General features: G+C 58.3%; 2 protein-coding genes across 2 annotated transcripts; one reads left to right on the top strand and one right to left on the bottom strand.

Annotated features, from left to right (window-relative positions):
- Positions 1-885: 885 nt before the first annotated feature.
- Positions 886-4319, bottom strand: LOC125331679 (serine/threonine-protein kinase pim-2-like). The gene is made up of 8 exons (XM_048315968.1): positions 3972-4319; positions 3314-3689; positions 2941-3162; positions 2736-2839; positions 2594-2644; positions 1912-2278; positions 1371-1547; positions 886-1046 (listed from the first exon to the last, which is right to left on the bottom strand). The coding sequence occupies exons 1-8, from the start codon at positions 4317-4319 to the stop codon at positions 943-945; spliced, it is 1749 nt and encodes a 582-aa protein (XP_048171925.1). The 3' UTR covers positions 886-942.
- A 7327-nt stretch (positions 4320-11646) lies between these two features.
- On the top strand, positions 11647-15080 carry LOC125331678 (serine/threonine-protein kinase pim-2-like). The gene is made up of 8 exons (XM_048315967.1): positions 11647-11994; positions 12277-12652; positions 12804-13025; positions 13127-13230; positions 13322-13372; positions 13688-14054; positions 14419-14595; positions 14920-15080. The coding sequence occupies exons 1-8, from the start codon at positions 11647-11649 to the stop codon at positions 15021-15023; spliced, it is 1749 nt and encodes a 582-aa protein (XP_048171924.1). The 3' UTR covers positions 15024-15080.
- Positions 15081-19007: the final 3927 nt, after the last annotated feature.

Below are 19007 nucleotides of genomic sequence, written 5' to 3'. Positions count from 1 at the left end.
CCGTATTGGGGTGCACAAGTGCAGGGAGAACCCTCCCTTGCTGGCCAGGAGGTGCTATGAGCATTCAGTGATTCTTTGTTGGCATAGCAAAGTCTCCAGAAGGGAGCTGGGGAGAAATACCACTCCTTCCCCCCAGTGTTCTAAAGCTCTGGGCTACACGGTGCAACAAAGTTACCAAGAATCACTCCGTTACATAACACAACTCCCGAATGTGAGACGGAGTTAGAGGCTGGTAACACCAGGGGGGTTCCCTTGGAGTCCCTAGGGATCACTTTCTCTGCCGCTCCTTCCTCTGCCACGGGGGTCTCCTCACGCTCTTTCCCTGCCCCAGCGTGGGAGGCTGAGCCTGCTGGAGGTGTCCATCTGTCCCAGAGTCTCTTTTGGCATCTGCGCATCCCTGCACAGCTCCTGTAGACACTGCTGTCCCCTGAATCCAGGCAGACCGGGCTGCATTTGCCTGCTGCCAGTGTGAGGGGAAGAAAGAGCAAGAGTTCATTAGGGCTTGACCTGAAATGACATTTTGGTGCTTCTGCTTTTTGTCACAGCTTTGGAACCTGAGCAGCATCTCTGTCCCTGCCACCCGCTGGCCCTTGGAATGCACACATGAGCCCACGTATCACTTCTGGTGAACCCAAGTGGCCGCGTCAGTTTGAAAGGGCAGCTGTTGTTTCACTGTTGCATTTCTTGGCTGGTTACAGCCCCTCCGGCCTGTACTACAGTCTGTGCTTGAAGACACAAAACTGCCATGATGCCTTGAGGAAAGGCATCAAAAGCTTGACAAAGGCTGAAGGGAACACTCTGATTACCCCTTTTCCCAAGAGGGTTCTTTAGCTGAAGTTGCTAAACAGGACCAGACTTGACACCGCGGCATGTTTTATTTCTCGAGCCCTCAGTCCTGCGTGGGACTCGGTAACCGGGTGCTGCAGAGGCTCCAGCAAGGCATCAAAGACGCCTGCCCCGCACCCAAGGGTGGCGCAAGATCTCCTCCAGCGCTGGCCTGTCCGCGGGGTGCTTGGACAAACACCAGCGGATCAGATGTTGGCACTCTGGGGAGAGAAGCCAGAAAGCGCCGGTCACTTGCAGAAGGCTCCTGCCCAGCTGCTCCCGGTGCCCACAAGGCCCGGGCCGTGCTGCGTGTGCTCAGAGCTGTGCCGGCCTCCCGGCTGACTCTGCCCTTTGCGGGACAGCGGCACGGCAGGACACGCGCCACCTCCTTCAGCCAAGCGGGCCACACCGACCCTGTTGTCACGGGCCGCCTCCTGCGGCCAGCCCTTGAGGGCAGATGGGCCTCCCATGCAGCTGCGTGAGAGCCACGCTGGGCTGCACGGTGCCATCTGCCAAAGCCTGCCTTCTTGAGGCCGGACACCAACCTGGAGAGACCTGCTGCCAGAAGAAGAGCTGCCCCGACACGATGTCACGGTCCTCCTGGAAGGGCATGTTCCCGCAGACCATGACGTACAGCAGCACGCCCAGGGACCAGATGGTTGCCGAATGGCCGTGGTAGCAGCCAAGGCAGATCCACTCGGGTGGGCTGTACATGTGTGTTCCTAGGGGACACAGGCAGCGCTGTCCAGGTGCAGGCTGCTGGCTTCCAGAAGCAGGGGCTGCACCGGTGGCCACAACTTCCCCCCGAGGCCACCGGGCGTCCCCCAGCCAATTGGCCAAAGCCAGGAAACCATTCTGCAAGGCAAACAAGGCCAGCAGAGCAGCCCAAGCCCTTGCGGGCCTGCCAAGCCGAGCGGCCGGGGCCTGGCTCTGTGGGCAGGGCTGGCAGCCAGCTCCTGGGGCACAGCATCTGCCCCGTGCCAAAGGGCAGCCGGCAGCCGGCTGAATGCCGCACCCCACAGCCCAGGAGGGAATGGGGCCATGCAGTGCCTGGCACTGGGAGCAGGGCCCGGCCTGTGGGCTCACCGGCAAATCGCGTGAAGGCCTGCTCCTGGAGGAAGGTGCCACAACCGAAGTCGATGAGCTTCAGGTCGCCGCTCTCCGGGTCCACGAGGAGATTCTCTGGCTTGATGTCACGGTGCAGGACGCCACAGGCGGTGCAGTGCCGCACGGCCTCCAGCACCTGGCAGAAAAGCCAGCGCGCCATCTCCTCGCACAGGAACCCCTGCTCCAGCAGGAAGGCCAGGAGATCCTGCGATGGCTCCGGACGCTCCATCACCAGCAGGAAGCTGTCAGGCAGCTCAAACCAGTCGAGGAGCTGGATGATGTTGTGGCAGCCAGAGCCCACCTTCTCCATGAGCACGATCTCCATGGGAACACGGGTGCCGTCGGGCTGTGAGGAGGAGACAGTGCCTCCAGCAGGCCTGATGCTGCCCCGTGGCTCCGCTGCCCCGTGCCTGGGATGCCCCAGTGCCCCCTTGGGCAGCCTCCCTGGTGCTTGGGCTTCCTCCCGCCCAGGGGATGCTTGGGGGGTGCCCCCCTGCCCGGCCCCACCACCGGTGTTCGGCATCCCCGGGCCCGCCATGCTCCGGCTCGCACGCTGAGCCCACGCCCGCTCCCCCCGCCCTGCGCCGCCTCCCGCCCTCGGGGCCCGGCCTTATCCCTGCCCGCCGCGCCCCGCTCTGTCGCGGTGGCCCCGCTCACTCACCAGCTCGTACCACTGCAGGACGCTCTCCCGGGCCACGCGTTTGATGGCCACCTGCAAGCCCACGAGAGACGGGGCTGAGCTCAAGCCCTGCCCCGCCCCGCCCCTGGCCCTCCTCCCGCGCCCCGCCGTCCCGGCCACTTACCGGGCTCCCGTCCGAGAGGCGGATGCCCGAGAAAACGGTGCCGAAGCCACCGCTGCCCAGCTGCGGGCCCAGCTGGTACAGCTCCTGCAGCTTCTTCTTTTGCCCTGCGACCGAGACCGAGCCATCAGCCTTGCTCCCAGGGCCCCCCCGGCCAAGTGCCCGCGAGTGAAGCGGGCCGAGCCACCGCGGGCTACGTTGCTCTGACCTGCTTCCTGCTGCGCGCCGGGCAGCGGCCACCGCCTTGCAGCCGTCGGGCTGGCGAGCGGCAGAGCTGGGGCAGGGGAGCGCGCAGAGGCGGCTGCAGGAGCCGGAGGGCAGCGGGGCAGGGCGGCACCGTCGCTGTCCCCGGCGTCGTGGGCTGGACTCTGCTGTTGAGGACTGCCGGGGCTACAGCCCGAGGACTCGCACAGGGGGGTGTCAGGAGCAGCTGCAAACCAGGGAGGGGTTTTTTGAAGCCGTGGCCTCAGAAGCACTGGAAACAGCCAGAGACTCTGCTGCTCTCAAGGGCCCTGGCCTGGCCTGGGGATGCCCCTCAAGAGCCCCGAGGGAGCCTCAGACAGCTCCTCAGAAGATCTCACCTGCTACCAGAAAGGCCTTCCTGGTAGTCGGTGGCCGTCTCGGAGCAGCTTCCTGGAGATGGACGAGCCTCCTGGGTCTCTTGAGGGTTGTCTCCGCCACCAGGCACGGGCTGTTGCCAGCTGGCACAGCCGGCACAGCGTCCTGGGAGCTGTGGGCTGGCAACTGCTGGCTCCAGCTCACTTGCTGCTCCGCCACCTGCTCCTGAGAAGGCTCCCCTGGATCGGGCTGGGCTCCCACTTGGACTTCTGGGCTTTCCCTGGCCACATCAGTTGTCAGGGTTGCGCCCGTATTGTTGAAGTCCGTGAGTCCAAGGGAGCTGGGAGACCTGTCCACAGGCTCTGCACCTTCTGCAGGCTGACAGGTCTCACTGAGCGTCTGCGGGGGATAGAGGCTGTCAGAGATAGCCGAGGCTCGTGGCAGGATGGAGGATCTCTGACAGCCTGAGCTTCTTGCCTGGATGGCGGGTCCCTCGTGGTGTGCCATCCTCGCAAGGGTTGAGGCTCTCCCAGGGATGGAGAATCTTGCTGGGAGCAGCCTCTTGAAGGGATGGAGGCTCCTGGAGGAGCTGGACGAGCCACAGCAGGGCAGGTGGCCTCGCTTCAGCAGCTCCTCCAGTTCTTTCCACAACGCCTGCCACATCCCAGAGTAGAGCGGCACCCATGTCCCATTGCGAGCCCAGAGCAGCAGCATCAGTTCCTGCAGCTCCTGGGCCACTGCCATGCAGGGGCCGCAGCTGCAGGGGCTGTGCAGGGGGCTCGCGGGAGCACGTGGCCGCTTGCGAGGGGTCGCCCGAGGCCTGGAGGACCTGGGAGCCACAGGGGCTCCTCGCTTCCTCCGTGAGCCTCTGGGCTGCACCCCGGGGCGCTTGCGCCTCTTCAATGTCCGTGCCTGCCGCCTCCGTGGTTGCCAGTGGCCAACGGCCCACCAGACAGCCACAGTGGCCAGCAGCAGGACAAGCACAATCACCAGGATGGCACCGTCACACATGGCTCCGGCACGTCCCATCGCGACTGCACTGGCAGCTGCAGGTGCTGGCCTGTGTTACATAGCGACTGCGCGGTGATGTCACAGTGCTGTGGGCCAGGACAGCCGTGTGACATCCCAGCCCTGCCTCTCGCCAGAGCTCAGCCCCTTTGTGCCATCACAGCCCTGCCTCACCCCAGTGCTCTCCAGTGCCACAGGAGGAAGAAAGGGGCTCCCTGTGGGCACTTGAGGGCCCTCTGGAGCAGAGTGGGTGGAAGATTCTTGTCTAAGTAGGACACAGGAATGAGGAGGGGAACAATGATGGTGTCACGCCCTTGCTGGCAGAGCATGGGACATGGATTGTCCAAAGGGACACTGTAAAGTCCTTGGGGAGGGCAAGCCCTGCTCAGCAACATCCAAACCACCCACGTGCTATCCACCACATTCCCATCCTGAATCCAAATCCAACTCTGTCCCACTTCCTGGGAAGAAAATGGATCCTATCCCATTGAAAACCAGTACATCAGCCAGTTCTTCACCCAGCACACCCTGTCCCTGCTCATCTCACATCTGGACACCTGCTCCAGAAGGATTCTGTGAGGGATAGGATCAAAACTCCTCCTAAAATCCTGAAATACAACCTGCAATGCCTTCCCATCACCCATGAGACAGGTGACCTTATGGCAGCAGGATAATCAATCAGGTAGACCAGAATTTCCCTCTGTTATCTCACGCTGCCTACGGCTGACACTGGCATTGTCCTTCCATCACTTCCCAGTAGTGCCAAGTATGACCTTCTCCACCATTTTTCCTGTAATCAAGATTAGATTAAGAGGGCTGGAGTTTCCTGGAAAGTCCAAGCACTTGCTGTCAAGTCGCATACAGCTGGAGAGCATTGAGCCAGCATGGACCTCCTTGGGCTTTCAGGAGCTTGGGTAGATGATTTAGAGGGTTCCTGCTGGGACATACTGGGATGAATCCCATCCAATGCCACAGCCTCATGGATATTGTTCTGGTCCAGGCTGGGCCCAGAACAATATCCAGCAATCCCAAATGGAAGATCACTGTCCCTCACACCACTCTGCCTCCCCCGTTGGACACCCTTCAGCACCCAGAGAAGCCGGTGGTACTTGGCAGAGCCAGGGTCTGTGGGACAAGGACACTGGCAACAGCTAAAAGCAGAGAGGATGCCCAGAGAGCCCAACTCCCACAGGATTCTGCCATCCTGAGTGGGTCAGCCTGTCCTGAGAGGATGCTTGCCATGGCTTTGGGCATCGCGGCCCTGCTGGCCCTGGTGGGCTGCACAGCCATGGAGGGCTGAGCTGAGTGTCAGCCACCCACGGAAAGCTGGGAGAAAGACGGCGGACAGGACGTGGGATCCCAGCGACCTCCCGCCCCCAGTGCAAACGTGGTGGCCACACCTGTCCTTCCAGTGGCCCCTCAACAACTGGTCTTCCAGTTGCTTCAGTGCCTGGAGGGACCCCTCAATCCCAACAAGGTGCCAAACCCCAGCGTCCTGCCATGGACCTGTCCGGGGGTCGCCACCGAGGGTCCATCCATAAGCAGCTGCTCCAGGAGGTCAAAGAGGAGGCAGTGAGGAGAGCCCAGCAAGGCAGGGAGGGGAGGAGATGAGGGGCTGGGAAGGGAAAGGGAGGACCACGCACTTGGTCTCAGAGGACCAGGCACTGCAGGCTTGGCATTGCTGGCTCTCAGGGTGCCCTGGATGGGCAAGGTGGTGCCAGGTGCCATCCCACCATGTGCCCCGGCTGTCCTCTTGTCCCCACAGCCATGACCTTGGGACAGATGGCTCTGCACATCCTTGCCCTCCTCTTCTGCCAACACAGTTCAGGGAAAATACTTCCACTACTCCACCTCAGTAAGGGCCCCAGGTGGCTCCATGCTGCTCAGGGTGCTGGAGGTGGTGGCAGAGGAGAACCCTGAAACCTTTAGGTGAGAGCCAGAGGGGCTGTGGTAGTGGGGTTGGGCATCCCACCACCCAGCCCGGAGCCCACTCCCTCTTCCTGGCAACTTCCGGACATCCTGGGGCCCCATGGTGGTCTCCATCCACGAGCTGGCTTCCAGCATGGATGACAGAACATACTGGCAGTGCCACAGTGCTGGGGACACCCTCAATGAAGATGGGTGGCCCAGGGTGGGGGAGCACCTGCAAACCACCAGCTGGGGAGTGCATCCAGGCCATCTTCAGCTCCTACTGATGCCACTGAAAGACACTGGGAGCCGCCATGGAGCAAGGAAGTATCATTCCAGCATGTCCCTGGGTATCTCTGTGTGGCCCTGGGAATGGCAGACAGTGCCACAAAGTAGGAGGTCCCTTGTATCCCCAGCTTCCAGGGCAGGAAAAACAAGGAGGTATTGTTTCTACAGTCCCACCCTGGCATAACTGGAGGGGAACCCAGTACAAGACACGAAGAGCCCCTAGGACACAGGTGGCAGGGATCCAGCAGATGGCCCTGCACCAGATTGGCTTGTGGCGCCAGGGTGGAGGATTTGGGTTATAAACCTCAGGGATCAAGGGGACCCCCAGGATCCAGGGGATGGGGTGGGCAGCACAGAGCAGAGCCGATCGAAACGGCGATGGGGAAGGGATCAGTGCCATCTGCAGGGCAGAAGGACACTGGATGCGGGAGTGACCGCAGAGCCACCGTTTGATGGAAATGGATTGTTAGGGGTGTCAGGGGCTGCCATCGTACCAGGGACTCACCACACTGGGGCCCTTGCTAACAGGCAGGCTGGGTGTGGACAGAGAGCAAGTCAGTTCCCTGGGACACACGGGACCTCTCGATCCACTCGCAACTTTAGGTCTAAGGGGGGAAACTGTCAAGAAGTTCTTTGATTATTCAGGGACCAAGTGGGATAGAGGAGCAGGTGCATTTTATTCAACCACTATTGGTAAATGTGGGGGATAGGTTTGAAAGGCATGAATTTCTGTTTGTTCCTGATTGTGATTGTAATTTACTGGGAAGGGATTTGATGGCTAAACTGGGAATGTAAATTAATATTGTGAAAGGTGATAAGGAAGCTACTACTGCTGTAACTGTCTGTCAAATGCCGGAGAAGGCCTATGCTGAAATAAACCCAGAAGTGTGGGTAGTTCCAGGGAAATGTGGAAAATTAGATATAGAACCTCTCCAAATCACTTTGAAGCCACCAGGACAAGTGTTGTTTAAAAAGCAATACCCTCTTTCAGGAGGGAAGGAAGGGGTTACAGCCTGTTACTGAGTCCCTGTTAAAGGCAGGTCTTTTGGAGCCACGGATGTCTCCCTATAACACTGCTATCCTGCCAGGTGAGAACCTGGCAGAATTTTAAAGTGTTAAAAAGCAGATGAACTGAGGCTCCTGCCCTAGTCCTTCCAGACAGGGAAGAAGTACTTGCATTTTATGTAGATGTTGAACAGGACCACGCCAGAGGAGTTCTAGTGCAAGAACACCACGGGGCAGTACTTGAAGGCCGATGGCCCATTCTTCTGAAATGTTAGACCCCTCGGCGAGGGGTGGTCCCATTGTTTGCAAAATTGTGCAGCCACGGCTTTCATGGTAACTGAGGACGGCAGGAGGCTCTCTAACCCTTAAGCTTCACATCAAGTTGAGGCTTTGTTGACCAAAAGAGCCTCTCATGGAACAGGAGGATTTAGAATTAAGTAGGGGGGAAGGGTTTAACCCCACCTCCTGTTTAACTGGTCCCGAGGGAGGAGACCTGAAGGAAACTCATGACTGGATTCAGGTAATAGATCTCCAGATGCCGAGGTGATATTCAATTATCCCCCTTGGAATTAATGTTTGGGATTTTTCTTTTTCTGGAGCAGTAAATCAGGATATTGATGGAGGTCTCTGGTTCTGTTCCCAACAGGACAGCCATTTGGCACAGCCCATGAACACGGTGTCGGAGTCCATAGAGGTGTAGGACGGATCCTTGTTGTCCGCTTCTTTCCCTCTCCCACTCCCCACTGCCACCAGCTCCCCCTGGGCAATGAGGGGGCTCCCGGCTGAGCGAGGGCAGCGCGAACGTGCAGCAGCTCAAGGATCCGCTCCCTGCACATTTCCCGGGACAGGGCTGCCCTGGGCCTTGGCATGGACAGACGGTCCCCCTTCTCTGCTGGGCGTGACCCTCCTGCCCCAGCCTCGCTCAGTTCGATTCATGTGCCTCCCGTGAGGGGCACCCTTCACACAGATCCTGCTTCTGATTCCTTGGATCCACAGCACTGTTTTTCCTGGATTTTAGCCACGGCTTCCCCTGTGTAAAGGATAGGCATACATAGGAGGAGTGTGTTGGGCTCCCCTCCACCACTGTTAGTGGTTTCAGGCCCCCAAGAGCTCTTGTGTCTCCCTTTTTCCCAACAACATCCCTCTGTCCCCTCCTTCCCGACGCTTCCCCTCAGCAGCACCGAGCCTTTTCCCGCCCTTTTCCCCTCAGCGCTGGCCCCGCCCCCGCTCTGACCACGCCCCCTCGGCACCTCTCAGGCACTGGCCACGCCCCCTCCCCGCCCTCCCCTCCCCTCCCTAATTAGTGACCTTAGTTCGTCCCTCGTTAATACGTCACTAATTAGGCCCCTGGCGGCCAAGAGCAGGGGTTTGGAGGAGCTCTGTGGGACACCCTGGCTGCGTGGGGCAGGCCAGAGGCGCCCGGTGTTGTCCCTCCACTCAGGGCAGGGATCCGGGGCACCGCGGCCACGCGGGGAAGATGCTCCGTTCCCAGCCCACACCTCCACGAAAGGGAGAGGAGGAAAGCAGGGTGCCAGAGACACAGAACCCCTCAAGACTTCCCCAGCTGGGTCTTCTCCGCCCCGCCCCGCCCCTTCCAGCTCTATGCCGTGTTTACAGGAGCTCAGAAAGAGGAAAAAAAAGAGAAACGAGCTCCACAGTGAATTCCTGAAAGAAAAATCCATCAATGGCCAGGAGGCTCCTGTGGCTCCTTCCTGAAAATCAGGGCTGTGGGGAACAGGGTGCAAGGTGTCCCAGGACACAGATCTGGACACTGATCCCTCCTGGATCTCCTTGGCACCCCTGTCCCAGGAAAGGATGGTCCTGAATATCCTCCTGGAGCTGTCCCAGAAAGGTCCCTGCTCCCTGGTGCGGGATGGGAGGGGTAGAGGTGGTCCTCTCACACTCATCCCACTCATTCCCCCCTGCGCTGGCTTTGCCTCTGGGGTGTTGATTCCCCTTTTTAGGGTGTCCAGCCCTGTTCCCATAGGGAACCTTGGCAGCACCCATGGGCATAACCAACCTTTGTGGGAGGCTGGGAGCACTGGTGAGGGAGGGGGCTGTTCCTGGTGACCTGGAACTTGGCTCCTGCTGTGAGCCAGGGGCTTTCTGCCTGCTGGGCTGGGGGAACACCCTCTCTGAGCTCTGTGACAGCCCCAGCCCCACAGCCACTCCTTGCCACAGCTCCTCCCAGACAGCATCCGCTACAGACATGTCCCCCACTACCGTCCCTTGGCCAGGGGCCTTGTGGCTCATGCCAGACCCTTCTTCCTCCCCAGGGAGCCTCCTCCCAGGTAAGGGGGGAGGCCCCCACAGCCCAGGACTCTCCAGCTCAGCCCCCCTGGAGCCAGGCCGCCGCCTGAGTCCCACATGCTCTGAGCCAAGTGGGGACTGGCGGCCGTCTTGGCCACAGTGACCACAGATAAATCGAGTTTCCAACCTCTGACAAGAGGAAAAGGGCCAGCAAAACCTCAGCTCGGGGCATGAGGAGAGCAGACTTCAGACTGCTCACGGAACTGCTAAGCAGGGTCTCCAGGGACAATGTTTTTGCAGGTGCTGGGGTCCATCAGTGCTGGTCAATTTTGAAACATCACCTCCTAAGGGCGCAGGACCAGGCGATTCCCAAATGTCGGAAGCCAAGCAGACGAGGCAGAAGGCATCTTCTCTGGGAAAGAGGATGGAAAAGAAAGCTGTGTGCCCAGTGGAAGGAAGGTCAGCAGAAGAATACAGATGTCAGGAAAATTAATCCACAAACACCACAGGTTTATGTCCAAACAAGAGACAGAGCAGTCCTGTTATTTTATTTGAATAAAGGGAGAAGTCATGGGCATTTCCCATGGGATCTCTCAAATTGTTAGAGGACGCAGCTTCCTTTTTCTCCTAATTTCCCAGCTGCATTTCCCTCTCTCCTTCCCCACTGGCTGAGGTACTTGAGAGGTACAGACTTCCCGAATGGCTTAATACAAACCCCCTTTCTAATGTGTACCCCCCACCCTCATTCTTTTCCTTGTGTCTCTGTTCTTTTTCTCTAAATCCAGGGATTAGCAGAGTCTTGAGTGAGTAACAGTCTGTGTCAATTAGTGGAATTCCTATGGAATTTGTGGTTCCTCGCTTTGCTTCTTTCACCTATCAGTATCTGGCTTTATCTACCATCAGGCCCACAGATAGTTTGTAAAGACACCTCCTTCTCATTCCTTCCACAGAGATGTCTCTTGCCACTGTAGGGAGAACTTTGGTGCAGTGAAAGCTCAGCTGGAGAGGAAGAAATGTGGGGCACAATAAAAAGAGTGTTTTTAAATATATTAGTGGAAAAAAACATTGTAGAAATAACATTGTCCCCTTTCAGGATGTGGATGGTCACCTCACAAACAGGGACAGGGACACAGCCCAGGTGTTTAATGCATTCTTTGCCTCTGTCTTCAACACTCCTCCCTCCCTTCCCAGTGGAAAACATGCACTGTACCAAGGGACACTGCAAAGTCCTTGAAGAGGGCAAGCCCTGCTCAGCAGAAACCAAACCACCCCTGTTTGATCCACAGCATTCCCATCGTGAATCTGAACCCAGCGTGTGCCAGCAATTGGGAAAAAAGGAACCCTGTGCCCGTCAAAACCAGAGCAGTGGGAGGACCATGAGCACTCCTTGGGAAATCCTGACTTATTTAGAAAAGAGGCAACGCAGAAGTCGGTGAGTTGTTACAGAAAACTCTTCCTGCCCTCGACAGCCAGTTCAGGAGAGCTCCCCAGAGACACAGGAACTTCAACTCCCTTTGTCTCTGGAAGATCTTCTCAGGAACAAAGTAGTGGGTGTTTCCAGTTGGTACCGCTGCAGTGTCCTGGGAGCCATGGGCTTGACACTGGTGGCAGCAGCACTCTTCCTGATGTGCCACTTGCTGCAGGGAATGATTCCCTGCAGCAGGCTGAGCTCCTGGTCTTACTGCCAGGCTTTTTCTGGCCATGTGCATCTTCAGAGATGAGCTGGTTCTGCTGATCCCTGAGGTGGGCACAGGGCTGTGACGGCACAAAGGGGCTGAGCGCTGGCGAGAGGCAGGGCTGGGATGTCACACGGCTGTCCTGGCCCACAGCACTGTGACATCACCGCGCAGTCGCTATGTAACACAGGCCAGCACCTGCAGCTGCCAGTGCAGTCGCGATGGGACGTGCCGGAGCCATGTGTGACGGTGCCATCCTGGTGATTGTGCTTGTCCTGCTGCTGGCCACTGTGGCTGTCTGGTGGGCCGTTGGCCACTGGCAACCACGGAGGCGGCAGGCACGGACATTGAAGAGGCGCAAGCGCCCCGGGGTGCAGCCCAGAGGCTCACGGAGGAAGCGAGGAGCCCCTGTGGCTCCCAGGTCCTCCAGGCCTCGGGCGACCCCTCGCAAGCGGCCACGTGCTCCCGCGAGCCCCCTGCACAGCCCCTGCAGCTGCGGCCCCTGCATGGCAGTGGCCCAGGAGCTGCAGGAACTGATGCTGCTGCTCTGGGCTCGCAATGGGACATGGGTGCCGCTCTACTCCGGGATGTGGCAGGCGTTGTGGAAAGAACTGGAGGAGCTGCTGAAGCGAGGCCACCTGCCCTGCTGTGGCTCGTCCAGCTCCTCCAGGAGCCTCCATCCCTTCAAGAGGCTGCTCCCAGCAAGATTCTCCATCCCTGGGAGAGCCTCAACCCTTGCGAGGATGGCACACCACGAGGGACCCGCCATCCAGGCAAGAAGCTCAGGCTGTCAGAGATCCTCCATCCTGCCACGAGCCTCGGCTATCTCTGACAGCCTCTATCCCCCGCAGACGCTCAGTGAGACCTGTCAGCCTGCAGAAGGTGCAGAGCCTGTGGACAGGTCTCCCAGCTCCCTTGGACTCACGGACTTCAACAATACGGGCGCAACCCTGACAACTGATGTGGCCAGGGAAAGCCCAGAAGTCCAAGTGGGAGCCCAGCCCGATCCAGGGGAGCCTTCTCAGGAGCAGGTGGCGGAGCAGCAAGTGAGCTGGAGCCAGCAGTTGCCAGCCCACAGCTCCCAGGACGCTGTGCCGGCTGTGCCAGCTGGCAACAGCCCGTGCCTGGTGGCGGAGACAACCCTCAAGAGACCCAGGAGGCTCGTCCATCTCCAGGAAGCTGCTCCGAGACGGCCACCGACTACCAGGAAGGCCTTTCTGGTAGCAGGTGAGATCTTCTGAGGAGCTGTCTGAGGCTCCCTCGGGGCTCTTGAGGGGCATCCCCAGGCCAGGCCAGGGCCCTTGAGAGCAGCAGAGTCTCTGGCTGTTTCCAGTGCTTCTGAGGCCACGGCTTCAAAAAACCCCTCCCTGGTTTGCAGCTGCTCCTGACACCCCCCTGTGCGAGTCCTCGGGCTGTAGCCCCGGCAGTCCTCAACAGCAGAGTCCAGCCCACGACGCCGGGGACAGCGACGGTGCCGCCCTGCCCCGCTGCCCTCCGGCTCCTGCAGCCGCCTCTGCGCGCTCCCCTGCCCCAGCTCTGCCGCTCGCCAGCCCGACGGCTGCAAGGCGGTGGCCGCTGCCCGGCGCGCAGCAGGAAGCAGGTCAGAGCAACGTAGCCCGCGGTGGCTCGGCCCGCTTCACTCGCGGGCACTTGGCCGGGGGGGCCCTGGGAGCAAGGCTGATGGCTCGGTCTCGGTCGCAGGGCAAAAGAAGAAGCTGCAGGAGCTGTACCAGCTGGGCCCGCAGCTGGGCAGCGGTGGCTTCGGCACCGTTTTCTCGGGCATCCGCCTCTCGGACGGGAGCCCGGTAAGTGGCCGGGACGGCGGGGCGCGGGAGGAGGGCCAGGGGCGGGGCGGGGCAGGGCTTGAGCTCAGCCCCGTCTCTCGTGGGCTTGCAGGTGGCCATCAAACGCGTGGCCCGGGAGAGCGTCCTGCAGTGGTACGAGCTGGTGAGTGAGCGGGGCCACCGCGACAGAGCGGGGCGCGGCGGGCAGGGATAAGGCCGGGCCCCGAGGGCGGGAGGCGGCGCAGGGCGGGGGGAGCGGGCGTGGGCTCAGCGTGCGAGCCGGAGCATGGCGGGCCCGGGGATGCCGAACACCGGTGGTGGGGCCGGGCAGGGGGGCACCCCCCAAGCATCCCCTGGGCGGGAGGAAGCCCAAGCACCAGGGAGGCTGCCCAAGGGGGCACTGGGGCATCCCAGGCACGGGGCAGCGGAGCCACGGGGCAGCATCAGGCCTGCTGGAGGCACTGTCTCCTCCTCACAGCCCGACGGCACCCGTGTTCCCATGGAGATCGTGCTCATGGAGAAGGTGGGCTCTGGCTGCCACAACATCATCCAGCTCCTCGACTGGTTTGAGCTGCCTGACAGCTTCCTGCTGGTGATGGAGCGTCCGGAGCCATCGCAGGATCTCCTGGCCTTCCTGCTGGAGCAGGGGTTCCTGTGCGAGGAGATGGCGCGCTGGCTTTTCTGCCAGGTGCTGGAGGCCGTGCGGCACTGCACCGCCTGTGGCGTCCTGCACCGTGACATCAAGCCAGAGAATCTCCTCGTGGACCCGGAGAGCGGCGACCTGAAGCTCATCGACTTCGGTTGTGGCACCTTCCTCCAGGAGCAGGCCTTCACGCGATTTGCCGGTGAGCCCACAGGCCGGGCCCTGCTCCCAGTGCCAGGCACTGCATGGCCCCATTCCCTCCTGGGCTGTGGGGTGCGGCATTCAGCCGGCTGCCGGCTGCCCTTTGGCACGGGGCAGATGCTGTGCCCCAGGAGCTGGCTGCCAGCCCTGCCCACAGAGCCAGGCCCCGGCCGCTCGGCTTGGCAGGCCCGCAAGGGCTTGGGCTGCTCTGCTGGCCTTGTTTGCCTTGCAGAATGGTTTCCTGGCTTTGGCCAATTGGCTGGGGGACGCCCGGTGGCCTCGGGGGGAAGTTGTGGCCACCGGTGCAGCCCCTGCTTCTGGAAGCCAGCAGCCTGCACCTGGACAGCGCTGCCTGTGTCCCCTAGGAACACACATGTACAGCCCACCCGAGTGGATCTGCCTTGGCTGCTACCACGGCCATTCGGCAACCATCTGGTCCCTGGGCGTGCTGCTGTACGTCATGGTCTGCGGGAACATGCCCTTCCAGGAGGACCGTGACATCGTGTCGGGGCAGCTCTTCTTCTGGCAGCAGGTCTCTCCAGGTTGGTGTCCGGCCTCAAGAAGGCAGGCTTTGGCAGATGGCACCGTGCAGCCCAGCGTGGCTCTCACGCAGCTGCATGGGAGGCCCATCTGCCCTCAAGGGCTGGCCGCAGGAGGCGGCCCGTGACAACAGGGTCGGTGTGGCCCGCTTGGCTGAAGGAGGTGGCGCGTGTCCTGCCGTGCCGCTGTCCCGCAAAGGGCAGAGTCAGCCGGGAGGCCGGCACAGCTCTGAGCACACGCAGCACGGCCCGGGCCTTGTGGGCACCGGGAGCAGCTGGGCAGGAGCCTTCTGCAAGTGACCGGCGCTTTCTGGCTTCTCTCCCCAGAGTGCCAACATCTGATCCGCTGGTGTTTGTCCAAGCACCCCGCGGACAGGCCAGCGCTGGAGGAGATCTTGCGCCACCCTTGGGTGCGGGGCAGGCGTCTTTGATGCCTTGCTGGAGCCTCTGCAGCACCCGGTTACCGAGTCCCACGCAGGACTGAGGGCTCGAGAAATAAAACATGCCGCGGTGTCAAGTCTGGTCCTGTTTAGCAACTTCAGCTAAAGAACCCTCTTGGGAAAAGGGGTAATCAGAGTGTTCCCTTCAGCCTTTGTCAAGCTTTTGATGCCTTTCCTCAAGGCATCATGGCAGTTTTGTGTCTTCAAGCACAGACTGTAGTACAGGCCGGAGGGGCTGTAACCAGCCAAGAAATGCAACAGTGAAACAACAGCTGCCCTTTCAAACTGACGCGGCCACTTGGGTTCACCAGAAGTGATACGTGGGCTCATGTGTGCATTCCAAGGGCCAGCGGGTGGCAGGGACAGAGATGCTGCTCAGGTTCCAAAGCTGTGACAAAAAGCAGAAGCACCAAAATGTCATTTCAGGTCAAGCCCTAATGAACTCTTGCTCTTTCTTCCCCTCACACTGGCAGCAGGCAAATGCAGCCCGGTCTGCCTGGATTCAGGGGACAGCAGTGTCTACAGGAGCTGTGCAGGGATGCGCAGATGCCAAAAGAGACTCTGGGACAGATGGACACCTCCAGCAGGCTCAGCCTCCCACGCTGGGGCAGGGAAAGAGCGTGAGGAGACCCCCGTGGCAGAGGAAGGAGCGGCAGAGAAAGTGATCCCTAGGGACTCCAAGGGAACCCCCCTGGTGTTACCAGCCTCTAACCCCGTCTCACATTCGGGAGTTGTGTTATGTAACGGAGTGATTCTTGGTAACTTTGTTGCACCGTGTAGCCCAGAGCTTTAGAACACTGGGGGGAAGGAGTGGTATTTCTCCCCAGCTCCCTTCTGGAGACTTTGCTATGCCAACAAAGAATCACTGAATGCTCATAGCACCTCCTGGCCAGCAAGGGAGGGAGACAAGGAAAAACAACCTCAAGTGGCCACAGACCTCCTCCTGCTTCTGCTGCATTTCACATTTTTCAGCCCCAGAAGGGCATCCATCTCTATTACCCTTTCTATTTGCTTCTACCCTTCCAGGAGATTTTTCTTTATAGCAGATGCTTTTCATGTTTAGAAACCACAGCATCCTCTGGGGGACAGGGAAACACTCCCACGTACAGATGAGGGAATAGGCCCCTGAGAGGAGGCAGCTGCTTGAACAAGATCTAAAGCAGAAAGTGAATCCAGAGCATTTGTCTCTAGTTTTGTCTCTCTATTGAGCAGAACAGCACTAGATGATCTTCACTCACGTACAGTCATTTCTTACAACCTTATTGGCTCTAGCAGCCTCATAAAAGGAGTTCATCTGCAACCTGTGTCCTGCTGCCCTTGCTACAGGGACAAGGTGTCTGTGGCTTCAAAGCTCTGATCAGCCTAGGCTCTTCTTTCCTTTCTATGCATTGTGCTGGGCTTCCTGCATGGTTTAAAGAAACCAGAGAGTTTGGGAAACTAGTTCTGGATGTACTGATACCAAACAGGTGCTGTGCTATAGTACGTGATAAATCAGTGTGTGTGGCATTGAGCAGAAGCCAGGCAGAATCAGGGAGAGCTGAAAAGCTTCTAATTACATCTGAACTGCCTGTTCCAGGGATTCTGTGATTCAATGGAAGCCTGGGAACCAGAGGAGAGGCCTGAAACTACAGAAACCAAATAATGAAACATCTCTTTTTCAGACAACTTGCAGGAGAAGGAAAGATGACGCAGGAGTTGGGATCCAGAGACTAAAGGGCACCTGCTCTGCCCCAGTGTTATCGTCACTGCAGCTTCAGGATGTCTGGGGGTCCTTTGAGGCAGGTGAGGCTTGGGGAAATGCACAGAGCTATACCATATAGCTATACCATAAAGCATTCATGCCAACAGCAGAGAAGGCAAAGAGACACAGGAGATGATGGGTTTTTCCTTGTAAGCCTGAGGAATTCACAGGAATCCCCATTTTCCCCAGCTTCCCTACAGTATCAGTGTTTAGACATCACCCTGCCATGGAGGATTGTAGGTACGAAAATGCTGTTAGCAAGGATTTTCTTGTTATTTTCTAAGTCGGTGAGAGATTTTTCTCTCTCACAGAAGCGGTAGCAGGGAATGTAAACAACCAAACCACCTGCAACCTTGGAAAGTCTTGTTTATGGTATAGTAGAAAGATATTTTGACAATGGATGTTTTAGGATTTTAGCCAATCACCCCCAAGGGGTGGCTGGTCCTTTGTCCAATTAGACTATGAAGAAAAAAGTCTATAAAAGAGTTAGTAAAATAATTAAAGAAATCAATCTTGCTGCACAATTCCTGCCTGTTGGATCTTCTCCTCCTCCTCCTCCCTATGGCTGCGGGACACGGTGATATACCGTAGGAACCAGGCCTGTGGTAATAGAGGATCCTCAAAAATCTCCCTTTATAGTGAGCAGAGAAACTGGTATTTCTCTGTAAGTGGCCACGATCCCCCTTGGCAGTGCAGCTGTTACTGCAATTTTACTTTGGGGAAGTTAAACACCAGTCTCATCTCTAAAAGCATCCTCACCCACTTTACAAAGTGCCTCAGGAAGGGTAAAAAGAGGGCCTTTAACACAAGCACACACCTGTTGGGGTCCCTCCCCCGCCGTGTAGCCCTGGGAGAGGGGCCCTGAGGGCACAGACACGGGGTTTCCCTGCCCCTGCTCAGCCTCGTTCCCATTGGTTGGTTTGTGTTCCCTGCGCGGGCGAAGGACCCTTGGTCCGGTGACTGGAACAGTTCCTCAGCAGAGCCCCGGCCATGCGGCTGGAGAAATAAACATCTCTCTGAAACATCTACCAAGAATCCGTCCATATATATAATTCCTTTCCACAGGACTCCTGGTTTGGTATATGCATGTTGCAGTATCCCCACTGCAACACACACCCTCCTCAGCTGTGCTGTTAAATGCCAGGTTGCAATCCAGAGACTTACCTTCTCCACTCGGAAAGGGAATTCTTTGGCTGATACTTCTATAGAGGGATCAATAAACTCACAAGTAAGGACTGTTTCTGTTATTGGCTCTGCGGTTGTGCTTTTCCCAGTGGTGGCTTCACACAGCACGTAATCCTGCGCCGCCTGCCTGCAAGAGACACTTGTCACCAGCGGGTGCTGGCATCCAGCAAATTGGCTCACCACCCACCACAGGCCCTATTCCTGCCACAGAGTTATGGTCACTGCCCCCTTTTCTTCCTGTGATGCAGCTTATTTATTCTGCACTCAATTGTCTCTAACACTGCACCCCAACAGCCACAAAAGGCACTTGTGAGACCTTCCCTCCCTTCTCACACAGCTTTTGTCTTACTCTGTGCATACCCCAGATAAACCACTTGGCACTTGTTTAATTCACTTTCTTCTTGGGCTCCTAGTCTAAGTGTAACTTATTTCTCTGTCTTTCCTTGCTGACTCAGCATGCAACACTGTTTGCCCAAAAGAGCAGTATTTCTTTCCACCCCTATTTTGGGATCAGCACTGGGTTTTGGTAGATGTGAAATCACGATAAAGCCTTAGCTGGCCTGATGGTGGCCAGCAAGGAAAACAACTGGTGCTGCCATGGAAACATGTGGCCTTAAACCAGTTTCTTGAAGGCCCCTGCTCATTCCCCTAGGCAAATGTCAAGGGACTGCGGAACAAGCCCAGGGGAGGGGATCTGATGGTTCCCCAGGCTCAGCCCTTGGTGGGGACCTCACCTGCGGAACACTGGAGAAGCCTTGCACCACCATGTGAGCTGACTCGTCTGGCTGCAGCTCCATTGACTGTGGCTGCAGCTGAAACAGGGGCTCTGGGAATCCTCTTCGTCCCTGGAGCTACTGACAGATGTGAGGCTCTGGCCCTCCTCCTCAGGTGGTCTGTAACATGCCATGGTCCAGTAGAGCCAATGGAAACGGTAGCCCCCATTTGTGAATTTGAACCGACAAAAGCAGGGAATGAGGCTAGAAGAGAAGACAAGATGGAAAACAGTATGGGAGTAGCGATATTTCCCTTGGTCATCAGATTGCTCCCAA

The sequence above is a fragment of the Corvus hawaiiensis genome, chromosome 11 (assembly GCF_020740725.1).
Source record: "Corvus hawaiiensis isolate bCorHaw1 chromosome 11, bCorHaw1.pri.cur, whole genome shotgun sequence".
NCBI classification, from domain to species: Eukaryota; Metazoa; Chordata; class Aves; order Passeriformes; family Corvidae; genus Corvus; species Corvus hawaiiensis.
The sequence above is the reverse complement of the archived record's forward strand: the minus strand, read 5'-3'. Positions and strand labels throughout refer to the sequence as shown.